Raw genomic sequence first — 17,703 nt, 5'->3', positions numbered from 1 at the left:
AGAAGAGGGGGTTGTGCAGCCCAATATATTTCGAGTAAGCCAGAATAAGCAACCACAATATGATAAAGCATTTAAAACTTATTTATCTCGAACATGTTCTGGAACTAAATTACAGTGTCTATCCTTTTTTCTAGATAAGCCGCAATTTGAGGTATTTGCTTGATTCTTGTGTACAGTTTATGTTGATGTTCATATTTTGCAAGAACCTCCTTTCCAAACACTGTGACGTAGTACTCTGTAGTTGTAAAGAACAGCAGGTCAATCCAGGAAATCTGTATAAAATGAAACAATAATTAAATAACAACCTTCAGCTGTCAATGGCAACTTTGACAGCAACTGTGGCAACTGTCAATGGCAACTTTAAAATGAAACAATAATTAAATAACAACCTTCAGCTGTCAATGGCAACCCCAATGCTTATTGCGTTTGACTAAACAGAAAAAGTCTTTGTTTTTAGATTTTTAGCAAGCTAAATTGTTAATAAAGATATTTTGCACTAAGTTGTTGTGATACGGCTGTCATCCTATTTTCTAGCATTGATTAAGTAGAATTGCTTATCCACACTATATGATAATTGATAATTAACACTGATATGCAAGTAGATAATTATGTAGTCAAGCCTACAAATCAGATCAAAAGCCTTGGTGTTATTGTTGATGAGTATCTTAGTCCTAAAAATCACATTTCTTTTATTAGTAGTAAAATTGCAAGAAATGTCGGAATGACGAGAAAGTAAAGAATTTATTCCCGAATTATGTAATGAGATAAATTTATTTATCTTTTGTCCACCCGTATTTGGTTTAATGTGTGAGTATGTGGTCTAGTACGTTTTCAATCCACTTGAAGCAACTATGTATGATGTAGAACATGGCACTCGGAGTGATTTGACTAAACAGAAAAAACTTTTTGACTGTTTGACTAAACAGTCAAAAAGTCTTTGTTTTTAGATTTTTAGCAAGCTAAATTGATAATAAAGAGACTTTGCACTAATTTGTTGTGATACGGCTGTCATCTTATTTTCTAGCATTAATTAAGTAAAGTAAGTGGTGGAAGTTACACCAAACTAAGCATTTATTTATTTATTTTCTTTATTTCCCTCAAAAAACTATTTTTACTATATTTCCCTCAAAAAGTTTGGTTACACCAAACTCCGCATTGTTCGAATATTAAATGTTTATACAAGTCTTCTTTTTTTGGTTAAATGACCGATTAACTATTACCTTTATTATATTATAAACGTTATATAATATATATATATATATATATATATATATATATATATATTAATAACTATACACTATATCTTGACCAACAGGATTGATGTTGGCTAGTCCGAAATAATTGTTACTGCAGCGAATATTAAATGTCTTACTAGTTGAAAAATTTGATCTGTAATTTTCATTTCACTTTGTTTTTGTTGTTTTTCTTTTTTTTTCTATCTATATCTACTCTCCATCTATTATGTATATGTTCTATATATTTATTATTATCTATATACCCATTTATTTACTATTTATTTATTAAGAAACAAGAAAAAAATAACGATAATGGGGTTTTCTCAGGCCAACAAAAATATTGGATGATAAAACGGATATTTCGGAAGGGCGACCGCTTCCCTTCTTCTGTGCTATAAGAGAAAGCCTCAAAGAAACATGTTCACATTTTTTTTTACTGAAAACACGAATGAAACAAAACAGATAAAAAGACAAAAGCAAACGATATGGAGAACAAAAGGAAATAAAACCTAAATTGAAAAAAAAACTAAAAAACACTTTAACAATGCGGAAAAAAACAACAGATAAAACCAAAATTAACAGAACTATAAAACATTAAGAGAAAAAAAAAAGACCAACTCAAAAGCTAGTCACTCGCCAACATTCAATGACTAGCAATAAATAGTGTTTTGGTGAAGAAGCAAGAGAAGTAGTTAAGATTGTTTCAAATGAAACTCATGAAATATCTAAGTATAAAATTGCGTCACATTTGTTCAATTGTAAGTAAACTTTTTTAGCACAGGATATTTAGATCTATTTATTTATATTTATTAACTGTTTATTATGTCTGTCTAGTTATGTATATATCCCAGAGGCTGTTTGCCTAGCAAAACGCCAACTTTGTGTGCTTTGTGAAGCTATTGTAAATTTACCATAGAAGTGAGCAGAGTATCTCGTGAGGTTATGAGTATTGACAAAGAAACCTCAGTTGCTACCGAAAAACCTCACAGCTGACAAAAAGGGAGTCCGAGTGACCTTCTGTGCTGTAGCTGCCCTACCTTTCCAGGGAACTTAATAACATGTAATGAATAATGGTCTTTCAAGTACTACCCTGAAAGCAAATGAAAATCCATGCGATCAAAAAGCACTAGCTCACCAAGCACTAGCGCCAAAAAGCACTAGCAAATGAAAAAAAAAATATATGATTGAACAATATTTGACATTTGATCCAACATTTATTTAAACCCTAGGTAATGACCAACGACATTGCACTTATCCTCAATTTTTTTTTCCCTGGTTTTAAAGAACATTCTTTCAATCATTAGTATGAAGTTCCTACAGGTGGAATGGGTGTATAATTATTATAAATTGAGATTTCCTCTAATAACCATAATAATTAATGCAATAAAGACTAAAGGCTAGGATGAGAGCATGGTAGTTACCATAGCTCCCCTATAGAAGATGACAGCACTAGGGGGCGATAGTGATAGTTGTTATAGCTGAATTGTTTGAATTGTTTACACACATTTGAATCGCCAATTTAATTTTGGCCTAAAATGCAACGTAGGTAAAACACATGAAAAACATTATTCCGGTCTAGCCAGAAGAAATGAACCCTGAATTATAATCTTATTCTGAATTCATGCCTACCCATGGGTCTATGACTTGCCGTTTCGAGCAAGTCATTAAATTTTTAATGACTTGAATCTTAAAAATTATCCTCTTTTTAATCTTAAAATTAAATGTGACTAAGTTGAAACCTTGTAATGAAATATTTAAATTTTTAATTCTAAATATCTAATTTTTCAATTTAGTTTTTTATTTCAAATCTTTAAATTTAATAATAGAAATTAAAATTATTCCACATTTAAAAATTCAATTTCTAAATCAAGAATTTAGAAATCGAATTTAGAATTACTAAATTAAAATTTTAAGCCTTATTAATATTCTTATTTCTGACAAACGGCATTTACCTAAAATTAAACACCACCATAACCAAAGATTATTTGTAATAAGTTGGAAACGGGGCAAATAAATTAAAAGAAAAGCACAAACTAGCGGCTGCAAATATACTAGTTGGTGCTGAGTTCATGCAAACAAAGATTGTAACAGATGGGATATGACAGTAAAACTACATGATATAAATATTATGAAACATAAAATTATGAAGTGTGATTGTTCGGAGTTGCCATGAGTCAGATTTAAGCCTCTCACATTAATCCTCAATATTGCTAAATTAGATCATATCAAGCCCTTTTAATCAATCAATTTTGTTATGTAGACTTTTTGTGTATTATTAAATGATAATGGATAAATTTGACCTTTTACTGTTGTGCATATTCCATGGGAAATCGATTGCATTTGACGAAATAAAATTGTGATAACACTCAAATACATACTTTTACTACGAGTGCTGGTGTAACAAATATTCTTTTGTCAAGACTGAGGGATACGAGCTTTGCTTAGAAATAATCTTTGATATCAGTTTAACAAAAAGAACTTGAAAGCAAATCACCTTATTACCGACGAGCCATCCACTAGTATTAGCGGCTAAACGAGCTTCGACTTTGTCTAAAAGTTGAGTAACTGCAGCCAACACATCAGGTAGCAAAGATTTTCTCTTTGCTTCGTCTTTTTCATAAACAGGATTAACTGGTCTCGCAACTGCAAATTGGAAAACAACTTTTGGCACTTTTTAATCAAACGAAACACACGCAAGAAGTGAAGTAAGGTTAATCCTAATGAAATATAACCTTCAGTTTATATAATGATATAACTTGGGCTATGCACATTAGGGGGGAATGGGGTAAAATATTTGGAAAGCGCCCCTAACCGACCTAACCCCACCCCATCTAATGTGCAATTATATAGTGCAAACTATACATCCAATGGATTCGGTCACCCGCCATTTGTCTCTGTGGCTATGAAACCGGTTTTCTCAAATCTTACATTCAGCAAACCTACTCGACTGTATTTCGTTCAACTAACAAGTACCCAACTTTCAAAATAGGATTTATTCATTCTGATCCGTGATTGTAGTTGCAAAAGATTTTTATGTTTTACATACATTGCGGAATTAGCAGCGAAGCCTGTCCACACGTATAAAAACATAAAAGAGAAGTTGTTGTAAATTCTCTATTGAGAAGATTGTAACCCCCCTTCCCCCAAACACAAAATTCAAAGTCGCCTTAGTTAATCTTCAAGAATGCCCACAAGATTCTTCCTACTTGAAAGAAGTCAGCTAAAAAAATATGTTTTTATGGCACTTGATATTTACCAAATGACGTATAGTGTTCGCAAATTCTGTTGGTCTGTCGGTCTGTCTGTCTGTCTGTCCCGGTTCTGCTAGTTTGGGCACTTTCAGATAAGCTAGGACGATGAAATTTTGTGGTCGTATAAGGGAACAGACCATATTAGATTAGAAATAGTCGTTTCCCTGACTCGACCATTTGGGGCGAGTGGAGGGACGGTTAATTGGGAAAAATTAGAAAAAATGAGGTATTTTTAACTTACGAACAGGTGATCGGATCTAAAGGAAATTTGATATTTAGAAGGATATCGTGTCTTAGGGCTCTTATTTTGAATCCTGACCGGATCTGGTGACATTGAGGGAGTTGGGGGGGGTACCTGAAATCTAGGAAAACGCCTAGAGCGGAGGGACCGGGATGAAACTTTGTGGGAAAAATAAGCACAAGTCCTAGGTACGTAATTGACATAACCGGAACGGATCCGCTCTCTTTGGGGGAGTTGGGGGGAGGGTTAATTTTGAAAAATTAGAAAAAATGAGGTATTTTTGACTTACGAAGCAGTGATCGGATCTTAATGAAATTTCATATTTAAAAGGATCTTGTAACTCAGATCTCTTATTTTAAATCCCAACGAGATCCAGTGTCATTGGGGGAGTTGGGGGGGGGGGATGGAAATCTTGGAAAACGCATAGAGTGCAGAGATCGGAATGAAACTTGGCGGGACGAATAAGCACAGGTCCTAGATACGTGATTGACACACCCTAGCTGGATCCGCTCTCTTTGGGGGAGTCGGGGAGGTGGGGACCTAATTCGGAAAAATTAGAAAAAATGATATATTTTCAACTTACGAACGGCCGATTGGATCCGAATGAAATTTGATATTTAGAAGTACCTCGTGTCTCGAAGTTCTTATTTTAAATCCTGACTGGATTCGGTGACAATAGGAGGAGTTGGAGGAGGAAACTGGAAATCTTGGAAAACGCTTAGAGAGGAGGGATCGTGATTATATTTGGTGGGAAGAATAAGCAAAAGTTTTAGATACGTGATTGACATAACTAGAACGGATCAGCTCTCTTTTGGGGAGTTGGGGGGACCTAATTCGGAAAAATTAGAAAAAATGAGGTATTCGTAACTTACGAACGGGTGATCAGATTGTAAATCAAATTTGATATGTAGAAGGATCTTGTGCTTCAGAGCTCTTATTTTAAACCCCTACCAGATCTGGTGGCATTGGGGGGGAGTTTGAGGGGAAGCCGGAAATATTGGAAAACGTGAAAATTGAGGTATATTTATCTTAGGAATGGATGATCGGATTTTAATGAAACTTCATATATAGAAAGATCTTATGTCTCAGAACTCCATTTTTAATTCGAATCGGATCCGGGGACATAGGGGTTTTGAGAGGGGAAAAGAAATCTTGGAAACCAGAAATCGTGGGAAGCGCTTAGAGTGGAGAGATCGAGATGAAACTTCATGGGTAGAATAAACACAAGTTCTAGATACGTGATTGACATAACTGGAACGGATCCGCTCTCTTTGAGGGGAGTCTTGGGGGGGATGCTAATTCGGAAAAATTAGAAAAACTGAGGTTTTTTTAACTTAAGAACGGGTATATACTACCTTATAATACCTTTTTTTGTATAATACTTTATAATACCTTTTCGTTGCAAAAATACCTCTTTTTTTATTTTCATCGAAAAATCAAAAATACTCTTAATATTTTATGATCATTTGTTCGAAGCGATCTTTTCTGAAGAGTAAAACAACAACTAAAAAAAAAATTGTTTGGTATACTGATTAAAATATTTACTTTTTTTCATTGGATAATTACAAATACCATTAAGGAAGAAGCAGCGACATCTAAAAGGAATAATATCATTAATTGTTATTATTTCATAAAACGCAATCTTCCACGGGCTTTCCTGAATCCCAATCATGTAAAATAAGGGAAACAAGGGAAAATGCAGTAGCTACGGTTAATAATCTAATTAAAATTACCAATACCCCCACCAAAAACTACTACCATTGTAAATTAAAACTCGATCCATCTAGGCTTGAGACAGACACAGGGTAGACTTACTAAGGCTATAACTTAGCTCGTTTTAAAGTTCTCATTTACAAAGAAAAGATCTCCACCCTTTTATTTAATTTCATTTATTTGCCCTTTTTAATCATTTGACATCAGTTTTTTTTTTATTCACAATTACAACCTCGTCTCAAAATGGAACATTTTCTCTGTAGTTTATTCTTACCAACAGGGAAAATTTTAACACCAAGGTCCAACCAGTGATCCCGCATTTAGGAGTCAGTAACTGAATTTAGGGACCCACAATTATCGAAAAAATTTTCTAGAGTTAGAGACAATCCCAATAAAATTGGTAGATTTAATCCATTGATGCCGGCTCCTAGATAATGACCATATAAATTGATGAACCTTCTATGGTCGATTGTTGCCTAAGGACCTATCTTCGGGAACTGAGATGATGCATGTTTGGTTTCAAGTTTTTTCAGTATTAAAAACTTATATAAAACACCGTAAAGACACAAAAAAACTACGTACGAGTGAAACTTGTCAAAGCAGATCTGTAAACGGGATCGCTTCCCACAGTTAAGAACCCCAAGTTTGGTGTTTTTTCATACAGGCATTGCTTCCCCCTTGTTTCAGGGCAGTCGCAAACACATGAGCAGTGAGCTCTTTTCTTAACACTATAGTCGTACCTTGGCTTCCATCAGACCCTTGGACACTGTGAGTTTCATTGTTCAGTAATTCAGCTAATAATTACTTAGGAAATCGTGTTGTTGAATTTTTCCATCAGTCTTTTGTGTGGATTGTCTTATAGGATTTCCTCCTATCTAGAGTTAATGTACTGTATAAATTTTACTTAATAATCCAGTACAATTCCTTGCTCCTAACTACTGGCCAGGTTTTCACCAGTGCATTACCTAGGGGGTCAATGCCTCTTAGAGCAGTATTATGGCTGTTAATTGTCTGTGGCAGTTTGATTGTCACTTCATTTTTTCTGCTGAACTGTTGCACTTCACGATAAGTATCTGGTCAATACTACCATGATTTTATAGCAACAGCATAGCCTTAGCATCTTTTCACTTCACCTTAACAACCATCAGATTGTCAAATCACATCTTGATTTCTTCAAAAATGATTTGTTCTCTCCCATCTTGCATCCCGTGATCTGTTTTCCCAGAGAGTACCTGTTGCTTCGTATTAGGGAGTGTAGCGTGTCATGATAAGGTCATAGCTGGGGACAAAATTGTCACAGTAAAGGATGCATACAGGGCAGGGCTCATACCTGCGGTCTGGAGCTCACTTGCAAATTTGACCCCAATGTTCCACTTTGTGTGTCTTGTTCACTGGTTATTTTCCTTGCATACCGCTCAAGATCTTAATAATAGCCTTAGGAAGACAATAAACCCTTGTTTTATGCCCAAATATAATCGGCTTTCCTCTGATGAACATCTTAAGTCTACAAGGAGCGAAAAAAGGAATCATCTCTTAATTCCCGGTGAATTACCCAAACTTGTAAAGGCTTGCATTGACGGTCCTTAGACGTGGTCAGACCTTTCCAATTAGATAACTTTGTTCAAGAAATCACGGCGTGCGAAGTACAAATTTCTCTCATGGGTAACATAGACTAGACAGGTTGCTATACTGACTGTTGGAACACCCGAATCCGTGGACTTCAACCAATACAATCTTTCATGTTGGAGTTTTGGACACTCGGTTTGTAATAAAATAACAAAAAAAGCATTACAAGATGAAAACTGAAAAAACTGACACTAGGAAATGCTAGATAAATCTCATATATCTTAAAAATTTGTCAATAGTAAAATACTGTGTAACGCTGTGTTATTTTGAACTGTATGGAAATCGTCAATTTCCTTTCAGAGCTGCTAGAGAGTGTAGGAAAAAGATTTAAGCTCATGTTCCCATATGGGAAAGCTTTAATGGGTTAACAAGAATAACTTTTTTGGCTTTTGCTGACTGTTCATGCATTTTTCAAATTATAAAAAAAATCAAATGCAGGATTAACTGAAAGAATTCCTGAATTAAAGTATCATCTTTCCACTTATGAATAATATTTATATGTAAATTCATTTATTTATATTTAAATATTTATTTTTATATATGTATAAACTTGAATTACGATTAAGGACAGTAATACAGCTAGCTAAATCATTTTCAAATATTAGATATGAAGGGTTTGGAGGAACTCCCAAAATATTCCGTGAATCACTTTCAACTGAAAGAGTAGGAGCACCTCTGTATGTGTAAATTTGAGAATTGGAGGGACTGAAGATCCACGCACCCCATTTAGGATTGCCCAATCACAAAGATTGAAATTCCTTGCAGGACTCAAATTTCAATAAGGTGAAATATCTTCAATGTTATTAGTTACCTTCGTTTAGGTGTGGATGTCCCTATTTTAATATTAACTTCTTTGCAATTACAAATTTTCTTCTTGCAATTACAAATTAATTTGCATTTATAATTTGCAATTCCAGATTAACTTCTTTGCAATGCCTTCTCTTAGCCTCAGATTTTTATTCCTCTCCTCCCCTCAATTTTATATATTTAGAATTACTGTATTTGTCTCGACTGAACTTTATAAGTAAGGGCTTTTGAGCTTGTTGATTACAAAAATAGTTACAAGGGTTTAATAGTTTATTATTTTCCAACAAGGCTGATTTTTAAGGATTTTTGAAATTGTTGCAAATTTAACTACATATAGAATTAACAAATATGTTTTGGATTTTATCAAAGCAGATCGAATTATTGATTTCAACAGTAGTTCGTTGTCGGGCAAATTTGATCAGTTATAAGTAAAAACTTTATCATTCTATTTCTGAATGGCTAAAGATTTTCTGAGCCAAAATTTTGTTTTAAAATGTTTTCCGTAAACTTCTCGGGAAGAATGCTTTCATTATAAATTTAAAACGTCTTCTAAAGATTACTTTTCACAAAGAGAATAGAAAAAACAACCTGTATCAAGGGGAAAAGCCGTATATCTTAGGTTTTTTTTTGTAAGAAGTATGTCTTAGCTGTATACTATAACTATATACTATAGCTATTTTTTTAATAGCTCATTAAAAAAACTGTCCAGAAAATTTTGTTGGAGCCTAATTCATTTTGTTAAAAGCCCACCCCCCAGGCCCTGGGGAATGTTTTGACCCCGAAGTTTTTATTATATTATCTTTGAAGTATTTTATACAAAGTTGCTACGTCAAAACTTTTATTGGATGTATTTGTGGGGAAAAGGGTAGGGGTGGGGTGGCTAGTTGCCCTCCTATACTTTTGAATATTAAAAAGAGCACTAGAAATCTCGATTTCCAATCGAATGAGCCCCCTTTGCAGTTTATACGACGACCCCTTCCATGTGTAATTGCCTCTGGAAAAAAGGGAATATTAATAAAACATTGGAGCCTTATGGCCTTTATAGCAATTTCTTTAATAGATCATTAAAAAAAGTGTCAGGAAAACTTTATTGGAGTCTAATTCATATTATTAAATGTAAAATTCATTTAGAAAAAAAACTTCAGGAGGCTCACAAATTCAGTAGAAAAAAGGGGATATGTTTTATGTGTAATATGAAAATGTTTTGGTTTGTAACAACCATTTAGATGAGAAGCATTAATTGTATTACTTACTAGTCTTAATATCCTGAACCACATCAGATAATTCATCAGCCTGGGCCTGCTCCCAATCTGTAGTAGGTGTTAGATCGCACTGTTTTGCTAAGTATCTGGCAATGGCATTAGACTGGGCCAAGGTCTTACCATCAAATTCAATGTACGGCAGTTGACCAAATGGGGTATCTTGAAAAGATTGGATTTGAAAAGGAACGGAAACAAAGGAATGAAAAGGGAAGCTTCCCCAATTCCCACTGAGAGAGTCCAATGAGCAACAACAAAATTGGGGAGAGCTAGGGGGCCTATATTTACGGAATGTTCAAGGAGAATTGAAACATATTGCCAGGAACTTTGTTTTTATCGATGTTGAAACGGAAATGTTAGGCTTTATGTTTATCAGTCCATGGTTACAAACTATAAGTAAGGAGGGACTAGTGCTAATAGTAATCAAAGTTCTTAACTAAAAGAGTTTTATGAAAATATTACCTTAAAAGAATCGGATTTCTATAGAGATTAATTAAAAAAAAACTTTCCGAAAAAGACGTTTTTCAAAAAGAAGTTCTCATGTTTCAATTCTAAATTCTTGGTTTCAACCTGCCATAGACCATAGGTAAGCGTCCCTTGTTTACCTCTCATTTTTAGGCAATCTAATGGTCCTATGTCAAATTTTAAATTTTGGGTCAACCTGCCTGAGACTCTAGGTAGGCCTGACTCGCTAAAAGATAACAAACCGTGTATCGTCCAATGGGAGAGGCACCCGCATAGGCAAATAAATAATAGGAAAACAAATGATAAAAACACTAAAAAATAGTAATATTCCTATGTTCACAATTATCTAGATGGGGTACCAACATATGTACAAGCATAAAACACATTTAAATCAATTTTTCAGTTTAAGTCCAACTTTCGAATATATTTGCCACTCTCCTGATGTACTATCCAATATATTTCCCAACTATCAATTATAATGGAAAATTTCCATTATAATTTCCACTAGTAATTATAATGGAAAATTTTCCGTTATAATTGCAAATCCAAGCGTGATTAACAGTGAATAACCTGAAAAAAACCTCAACACAACTAGTCCATTTTAATTCAAAGTAAGGGCTATTTTCAAATTAAGATCAGTAGACACCAATACCTGTTAAAATTCAAATTCAAAACGACCAGAAATTACTATTAAAGAATAAATGAAACCCAAAACGAACAGAGACTAAATAAACAATCAATGCAAACAAACATAGAATACATACTAATATACATGAATAAATAAATCTTAAAATGACTGAAGCTTAAATTGAACATGCAAATCAAGCTTGAAACGAACAAAAATCACTACAAACAAGAGTTTGGGTATCGCCTTCTTCTTTCAATTTAAAAATCTAAAACCTACTGCGTCATTGGCGCTTTACTGAAAACTATATGTGTCTTGAACAGTCTTGGAAAGCATAAACAAAATTAAATCGAATATTTGACACATAATAATATTAATTGTTGAAAGATCCATCAGTTCAAGATTTTATTTCACTGCAATTTTTTTCATTATTAATGCTATAAGAACTGGAAAAGCAAATATATGCAATACAGTTCGTTTTCAGTAAAGCACCAATGACGCAATAGGCTATAGGTTTTTACAATTAAGGGAGGAAGCACTATCCAAACTCTTGTTTGTAGTGAAACTATGTTCGTCTTGAACAATGTTAGAAAGAACTAATAAATGAAACTGAATATTTGGTGTATAATGATTTTAATTGTTGAAAGCTCATCAATTCAAACTTTTACTGTAATTTTAATGTTTATTTTTAATATTAAGTACAATTCTTTTTTTGATTTTAGTTCTTTTCAAGCTTGAATTGTTCCTTATAAACATAGAAAGTAACAGGTACAAACATAAATGAAGGAATAAATCTTATACAGCTTCAATATGTTTCTATTATTTTCCCCCAAGAGGTGATTCATATGCAAGAAATGGTGTTATAAACTTCGGAGGGGCTCATTAAATTGAAAATAATAATTTCTAGTGCCCTTTTAACGAGTCAAATATAATTGAAGGGCAAACAAATCCCCCTCCCCTTTCACACCCTCTTTTCCCAAATGCAGCCAAACAAAATTTTGAGATTGCCATTATGTCCAAAATAGTCAAAAGGTGAAGTAATTAAAATAATTATTCCTCGGGATTTGTTAATTAAAATTGAAATTATTTAATTTTAATTTCTCTTCGTTTGGGGTTTCGCTTATTATTTAACAGTAATTTCTGGTCTTTTTGGGTTTTAACTATAACAGGAATTAATTTTTGTTGGTCCTTGGCTCTTTACCCTCCTTAGAAAAGTAATTTTTATGCAAGGTATTTTTTTTTTAAACTAATAACAAGCCTTATGGCCTTTGCTATAGGCAAAGTGAATTCATGCCTCTGGTAAGTCATGCTTGATTTATTCACACAACATTGAATGAAACGAAAAAGTAGCTTCGAAAAAAAGCAATACAATGTTTCGATTGTTGACTCAGAGACAACAGTATCAGATATAATTTTTTCAGATAGTTATGGTAGTAGTAATGACGAAATAATTGATTCGCGACTAAAATTGGCGTGATAGACTCAAGAGCTCGCCGCAGAAGCATACAAATCCCTGCTCATTCAGCTTTTGCTCGTCTTGTACTGTAGCAGTAAGTTAGTATGCATATATTAACTTGCTTCTCTTTTTTTTTTACTCCGCTCATTTGTCTTCATTGTTATAAAGCTGGCAGAAAACAAATTACTATTGTAATAGCTCATTTTGATTTGACCATTATCGGATTTTTTGTGCCACAGCAATTTAGCATCCATTGCAAACTATGTATTTTAACCTTGTTTCAAGTATGGCAGAAATTTTAAATATTTTAGCATTTTCACTTTGAGAGAATTTCTGGGAGTAATTCAATGGACATTTCTTTACCTAGTTCTATTAGTTCTAAAGTGGCACCAATGGCTCTAGAGGAACTGAAGGAAGTTGAGGCCTACCGGCAAAAAGATGGGGAGGAAGGGATGTAATTGTGATTGCCGCCAGAAAATTCTTAAGGAGATGGGGAGTTGTCAAGTGCTACCAGGAGCTTTGTTTTCACTGAAACCCCTCCTAAATCACCCGTGCTTTATGTTGAAGTTTTATAGTAGGCTAGTTAAAAAATACCTCTTATTTCAATTCAGACTTTCGTACTTGAAGAGTTAGAGCAAAAACTCAAACTTTGCGTAAAGAGCGAGGGATGGAAGGTGGAGAGCCCCCAATCTATACGGAATAATTTCTGTTTACTTTAAGCTTTATGTTGTTCTTTACTTTTGTCTATTTAATTCAATCATAGATCGAACAGATGAGCTGCTATTTTCTTTTAAGGTTTTGAAACTGCAATTTCTAGATCTGATATGACATATTTATTATATAACCTTGACTCTGTCCTTTGTCTTTTGATTTAGGATTTTCTTATCACGAGACTATAGAATTCTCGGGTAGGATTTGACCTTGAGGAATGGTATTATTCAACCATATAGACCCTTCTGTTAATTGTTAATAATATGGGCATTTTCACCCAAAACGGTAAGTAAACGGTTAGGTGCTTGTCCTAAAAAATTCAAATACTTACTCATCTCATTCCTAAAGAGGTTTTGGTTCACTTTAACACCCCTTCCTACTCTGACGGATTAATATTAAGCTCTATAGACTTTACCACTATTTTTGTTCAATAGTGAACGCTTTTAATGCCTAATTGTAGGGAGAGGGTACGCTTTTAGGAGTTAAATAAGTAAGTATTTATGATTCTTTTAAATTAGTTTCTAGAATTGTACAGGGCTTCTTTTAAACATACCCTTAGTCTTAACAATTATCACCTTGGCCCCTCCTAAGGCCCGGCCTTACAGTACTATTCGTCGCCGTTTGATTTTACAGAGAAAGTGTTTAATAATGGTAATTTTTTTAAGGTCCTTTCTACCTGACCATAAATCCGTATTGGCATTATAAGCTTGGGGTTCCAGATAGTGAATCTCTCGCTTGTTATTGATGAACAAAACGCTACGTACGTATTATACTGACTGCACTCAAGAAGTGAAGTTAGGTGAGCTATAATGAAATATACCTAAATGTAATAAGAATATAGTACTTTAGTAACAAAACTATGGAGAATACAACAGAGGATTATGGAAAGCATGCCACCCAGAACGTATTATGTTAAATTAAATAAAAAAACAAGTTTTTTTAAATGAAAGTAAGGAGCGACATTAAAACTTAAAACGAACAGAAATTACTCCGTATATGAAAGGGGCTTTTCCTCCTCGACACCCCGCTCCTTACGCTAAAGTTTTTTTTATTGTTTTAAAAAGTAGAGTTGCGAGAAAGAATCAAACTTTAGCGCAAGGAGCGGAGCGTCGAGGAGGAAAAGCCCCTTTCATATACGGAGTAATTTCTGTTCGTTTTAAGTTTTAATGTTGCTCCTTACTTTCATTTAAAAAAACTTGTTTTTTAATTTAATTTCTGAAAGTTTTTGAATTAATGCATGTCTGATTTTGGCTCTCCGTACATAAATTATAAAAATGAAATTTGCATATTAATTCTTTTTTTGGCTAAATGGCTTTCTCTTAGTTTTGATCAGACAATTTTGAGAAATAAGGGGTGGGGACGGAGGTGTAGTTGCCCTCTAATTTTTCGGTTACTTAAAAAGGCAACTAGATCTTTTATTTTTAACGAACGTTTTTATTAGTAAAAAAAAATACGTAACTTAAGAATTAACTTACGTAACAAACTTTTATATTCTTATATTTTTGATTATATTTATGAGGGGGTTGGTCCCCTCGTTAATACCTCGCTCTTCACACTAAATCTTGTTTTATCCCAATTCTTTAAGAATGACCCCTGAATCAGAAAGGCCGTAGAATAAATAGTTGAAATTATTTAAAAAAATTTTAGCATAAAGAGCGAAGTATTTATCTCCTCCTAAATACCTCGCTCTTTATGCTAGAGTATTTTTAGAACCCCTCATATGCGTAATAATTTCTGTTCGTTTTAAGCTATAATGCTTCTCCTTACTTTCAATTGAAAAAACTTTTTCATGTTTACATTTTCATTGTTTTTTTTTATAGTAATGCTAGAAAGTCCTGCGCCCTTTTCATTGAATTTCTCTTCTCCATGAAATATTCCTCCAAGGAAAGATCCTCCCATATAGCCCCCTCCCCTGAACTCCACACCCAAACCAAAAAAATCCCCCTGATAACGTCGGTACACTTCCCAGTAACCATTACTGTATGTAAACATTGGTCAAAGTTTGTAACTTGCAGCCCCTCCCCCAGGGACTGTGGGGGGTAAGTCATCCCCAAAGACATAGTTATTATGGTTTTCGACTATGCGGAACAAAATGGCTATCTCAAAATTTTGATCCGTTGACTTTGGGGAAAAATGAGCGTGGAAGGGGGCCTAGGTGCCCTCCAATTTTTTTGGTCACTTAAAAAGGGCATTAGAACTTTTCATTTCCGTTAGAATGAGCCCTTTTGCAACACTCTAGGATCACTTGGTCGATACGATGACCCCTGGGAAAAAAAACAAAAAAAAAAACAAATAAACACTCACCCGTGATTTGTCTTCTGGCAAAAAATACGAAATTCCACATTTTTGTAGATTGGACCTTGAAATTTTTTCTATAGGGTTCTCTGATACGCTGAATGCGATGGTGTAATTTTCGTTAAGATCCTATGACTTTTAGGGGGTGTTGCCCCCTATTTTCCAAAATAAGGCAAATTTTCTCAGGCTCGTAACTTTTGATGACAAAGACTAAATTTGATGAAACTTATATATTTAAAATCAGCATAGAAATCCGATTTTTTTTTATATATCTTTTAGCATCGAAATTCCGTTTTTTAGAGTTTCGTTTACTATTGAGCCGGGTCGCTCCTTACTACAGTTCGTTACCACGAACTGTTTGATACTCACAAACAATCATAAATACTTACTTACCTCATTCCTAAAGGGACATTGGTTCACTTTAACACCCCTTCCTACTCTGACGGATAAATGTTAAGCCCATTATTGACTTTCCCACTATTTTTGTTCAATAGCGAACGCTTTTAATGCCTAATTGTAGGAAGGGGGTACGGTTTTAGGAATTAAATAATTAAGTGTTTATGATTATTTTATAGCAGTTTCCAGAATCTTACAGGGCTTCTTTTAAACATACCCTTAGTCGTAACAATTACCACCTTGGCCCCTCCTAAGGCCTGACCTAACAGTATTATTCGTCACCGTTTTACTTTACAGAGAAAGTGTTTAATAAGGATAATATTTTTATTACCGTAACGATAATATTTTTTATTACGGCATTGGTATTATAAGCTTTTGGCTTCGAATAGTGAATCCCTCGCTTGTGATTGATGAACGAAACTGTCCGCACCTATTATACCGACTGCACTCAAGAAGTGAAGTTAGGTGAATCATAATGAAATATACCAAAATGTGATAAAAATATAATACTTTAGTAACAAATCGAAAATACAACAGAGGATTATGGAAAGGATGCCCCCCAGAACGTATTATATTAAATATATAACCTAACGAAACCAACTCTATGTATTAAATATTTGATTAAAATGTGCATTCACAGCAGTTTGTCTCACTCAGGCTAAGCTGATTATTTCCAGTTGCACACACCAAAACCAGTTTTAGTTCAGATAAAGAACGAAGTGTGGTCGGTATAATATGTAAGTGCCAACAGAACTTACTTGGTTTAAGTGCTGGCCACTGTGAGGATTCAATCCTAACATCTTCATACGGGATCTTTCCATAAGTAAAAATAAGGCGAATTACTTCCCCTTTGCCTTTGACATTAAAATAAATAAGTTTATATTTTTTGTCCATTATTTTACTGGCGGCTTACTGCTCGCAAACTGAAGCACTATGAAAAGTATTTCCTTACTTAATCCTGCCTTTTGGACTTTTTCATACAAAAGTCTTTTTCCGATTGGCAAGGTGCCTACTATTTGGTAACTGAATTAGTTTATCTTATAAGATAATTTTATTGTTCTTTGCTTATAAGTTTATTTCATAAAGACAGGAAAATACAGAGTAAAAGTACATTGATGAATAACTCAACTTAAGGAAAGTTATCATAGGCAGTGCAAGAGCCTATGTTCAAGTAAAGCGTGAAGTCATTATTATTGTTTTTAATATTCATAATATGTCATTTATTTATTTTTCCCTGAGGAATTTCGTATGGAAGAAGTTGTCGTAGAAACTTTAGAAGAGGCTTATTCGATTGGCAATTGAAAGTTCTAGTGCCCTTCTTAAGAGTCAAAAGCAATTTGAGCGTAACCTGCCCATGCACAATATTTCCCCAAAACATCCGGTTGAAATTTTGAGGTAACCACCTTGTTCAGCATAGTTGAAAGGTTGAATAGCTATGCCTCTGGGTTTGAGACCTCCCCCTTACAGCTCTTGAAGAAAGGTTTGTAGGTTACAGAGTTTGCTTATTATTAAAATACAGTGTGTGTTATAGGGACAGGGAGTATATTTGACTTTTGATATCCAAAAAGACTAGGGACATTCGAATGAAGTTTTCAGGGAATGTTCAGGGGGATATCGACCTAA

At 34.1% G+C, this 17,703-nt stretch overlaps 1 protein-coding gene across 1 annotated transcript; it reads right to left on the bottom strand.

Annotated features, from left to right (window-relative positions):
- Positions 1 to 4: 4 nt before the first annotated feature.
- Positions 5 to 17,074, bottom strand: LOC136025422 (hematopoietic prostaglandin D synthase-like). The gene is made up of 4 exons (XM_065701448.1): positions 16,839 to 17,074; positions 10,127 to 10,294; positions 3,730 to 3,878; positions 5 to 272 (listed from the first exon to the last, which is right to left on the bottom strand). Exons 1-4 carry the CDS (start codon positions 16,972 to 16,974, stop codon positions 105 to 107), a joined length of 621 nt encoding a protein of 206 aa, XP_065557520.1. The 5' UTR covers positions 16,975 to 17,074; the 3' UTR covers positions 5 to 104.
- Between the last annotated feature and the right edge of the window lie 629 nt (positions 17,075 to 17,703).

This window comes from Artemia franciscana, chromosome 3, assembly GCF_032884065.1.
Source record: "Artemia franciscana chromosome 3, ASM3288406v1, whole genome shotgun sequence".
In the NCBI taxonomy this organism is placed as follows: Eukaryota; Metazoa; Arthropoda; class Branchiopoda; order Anostraca; family Artemiidae; genus Artemia; species Artemia franciscana.
Note: the sequence above shows the minus strand (reverse complement) of the source record. Positions and strands in the feature narration are given on the sequence as shown.

Excerpts from the sequence above, each read along its gene's own strand:
- LOC136025422 (XM_065701448.1), bottom strand. The coding sequence starts at position 16,974 with ATGGACAAAAAATATAAACTTATTTATTTTAATGTCAAAGGCAAAGGG. Across the intron at positions 3,879-10,126 it reads GGTTCAGGATATTAAGACTA|TTGCGAGACCAGTTAATCCT; the intron begins GTAAGTAATACA and ends TCCAATTTGCAG. Across the intron at positions 273-3,729 it reads GATGGCTCGTCGGTAATAAG|ATTTCCTGGATTGACCTGCT; the intron begins GTGATTTGCTTT and ends CATTTTATACAG.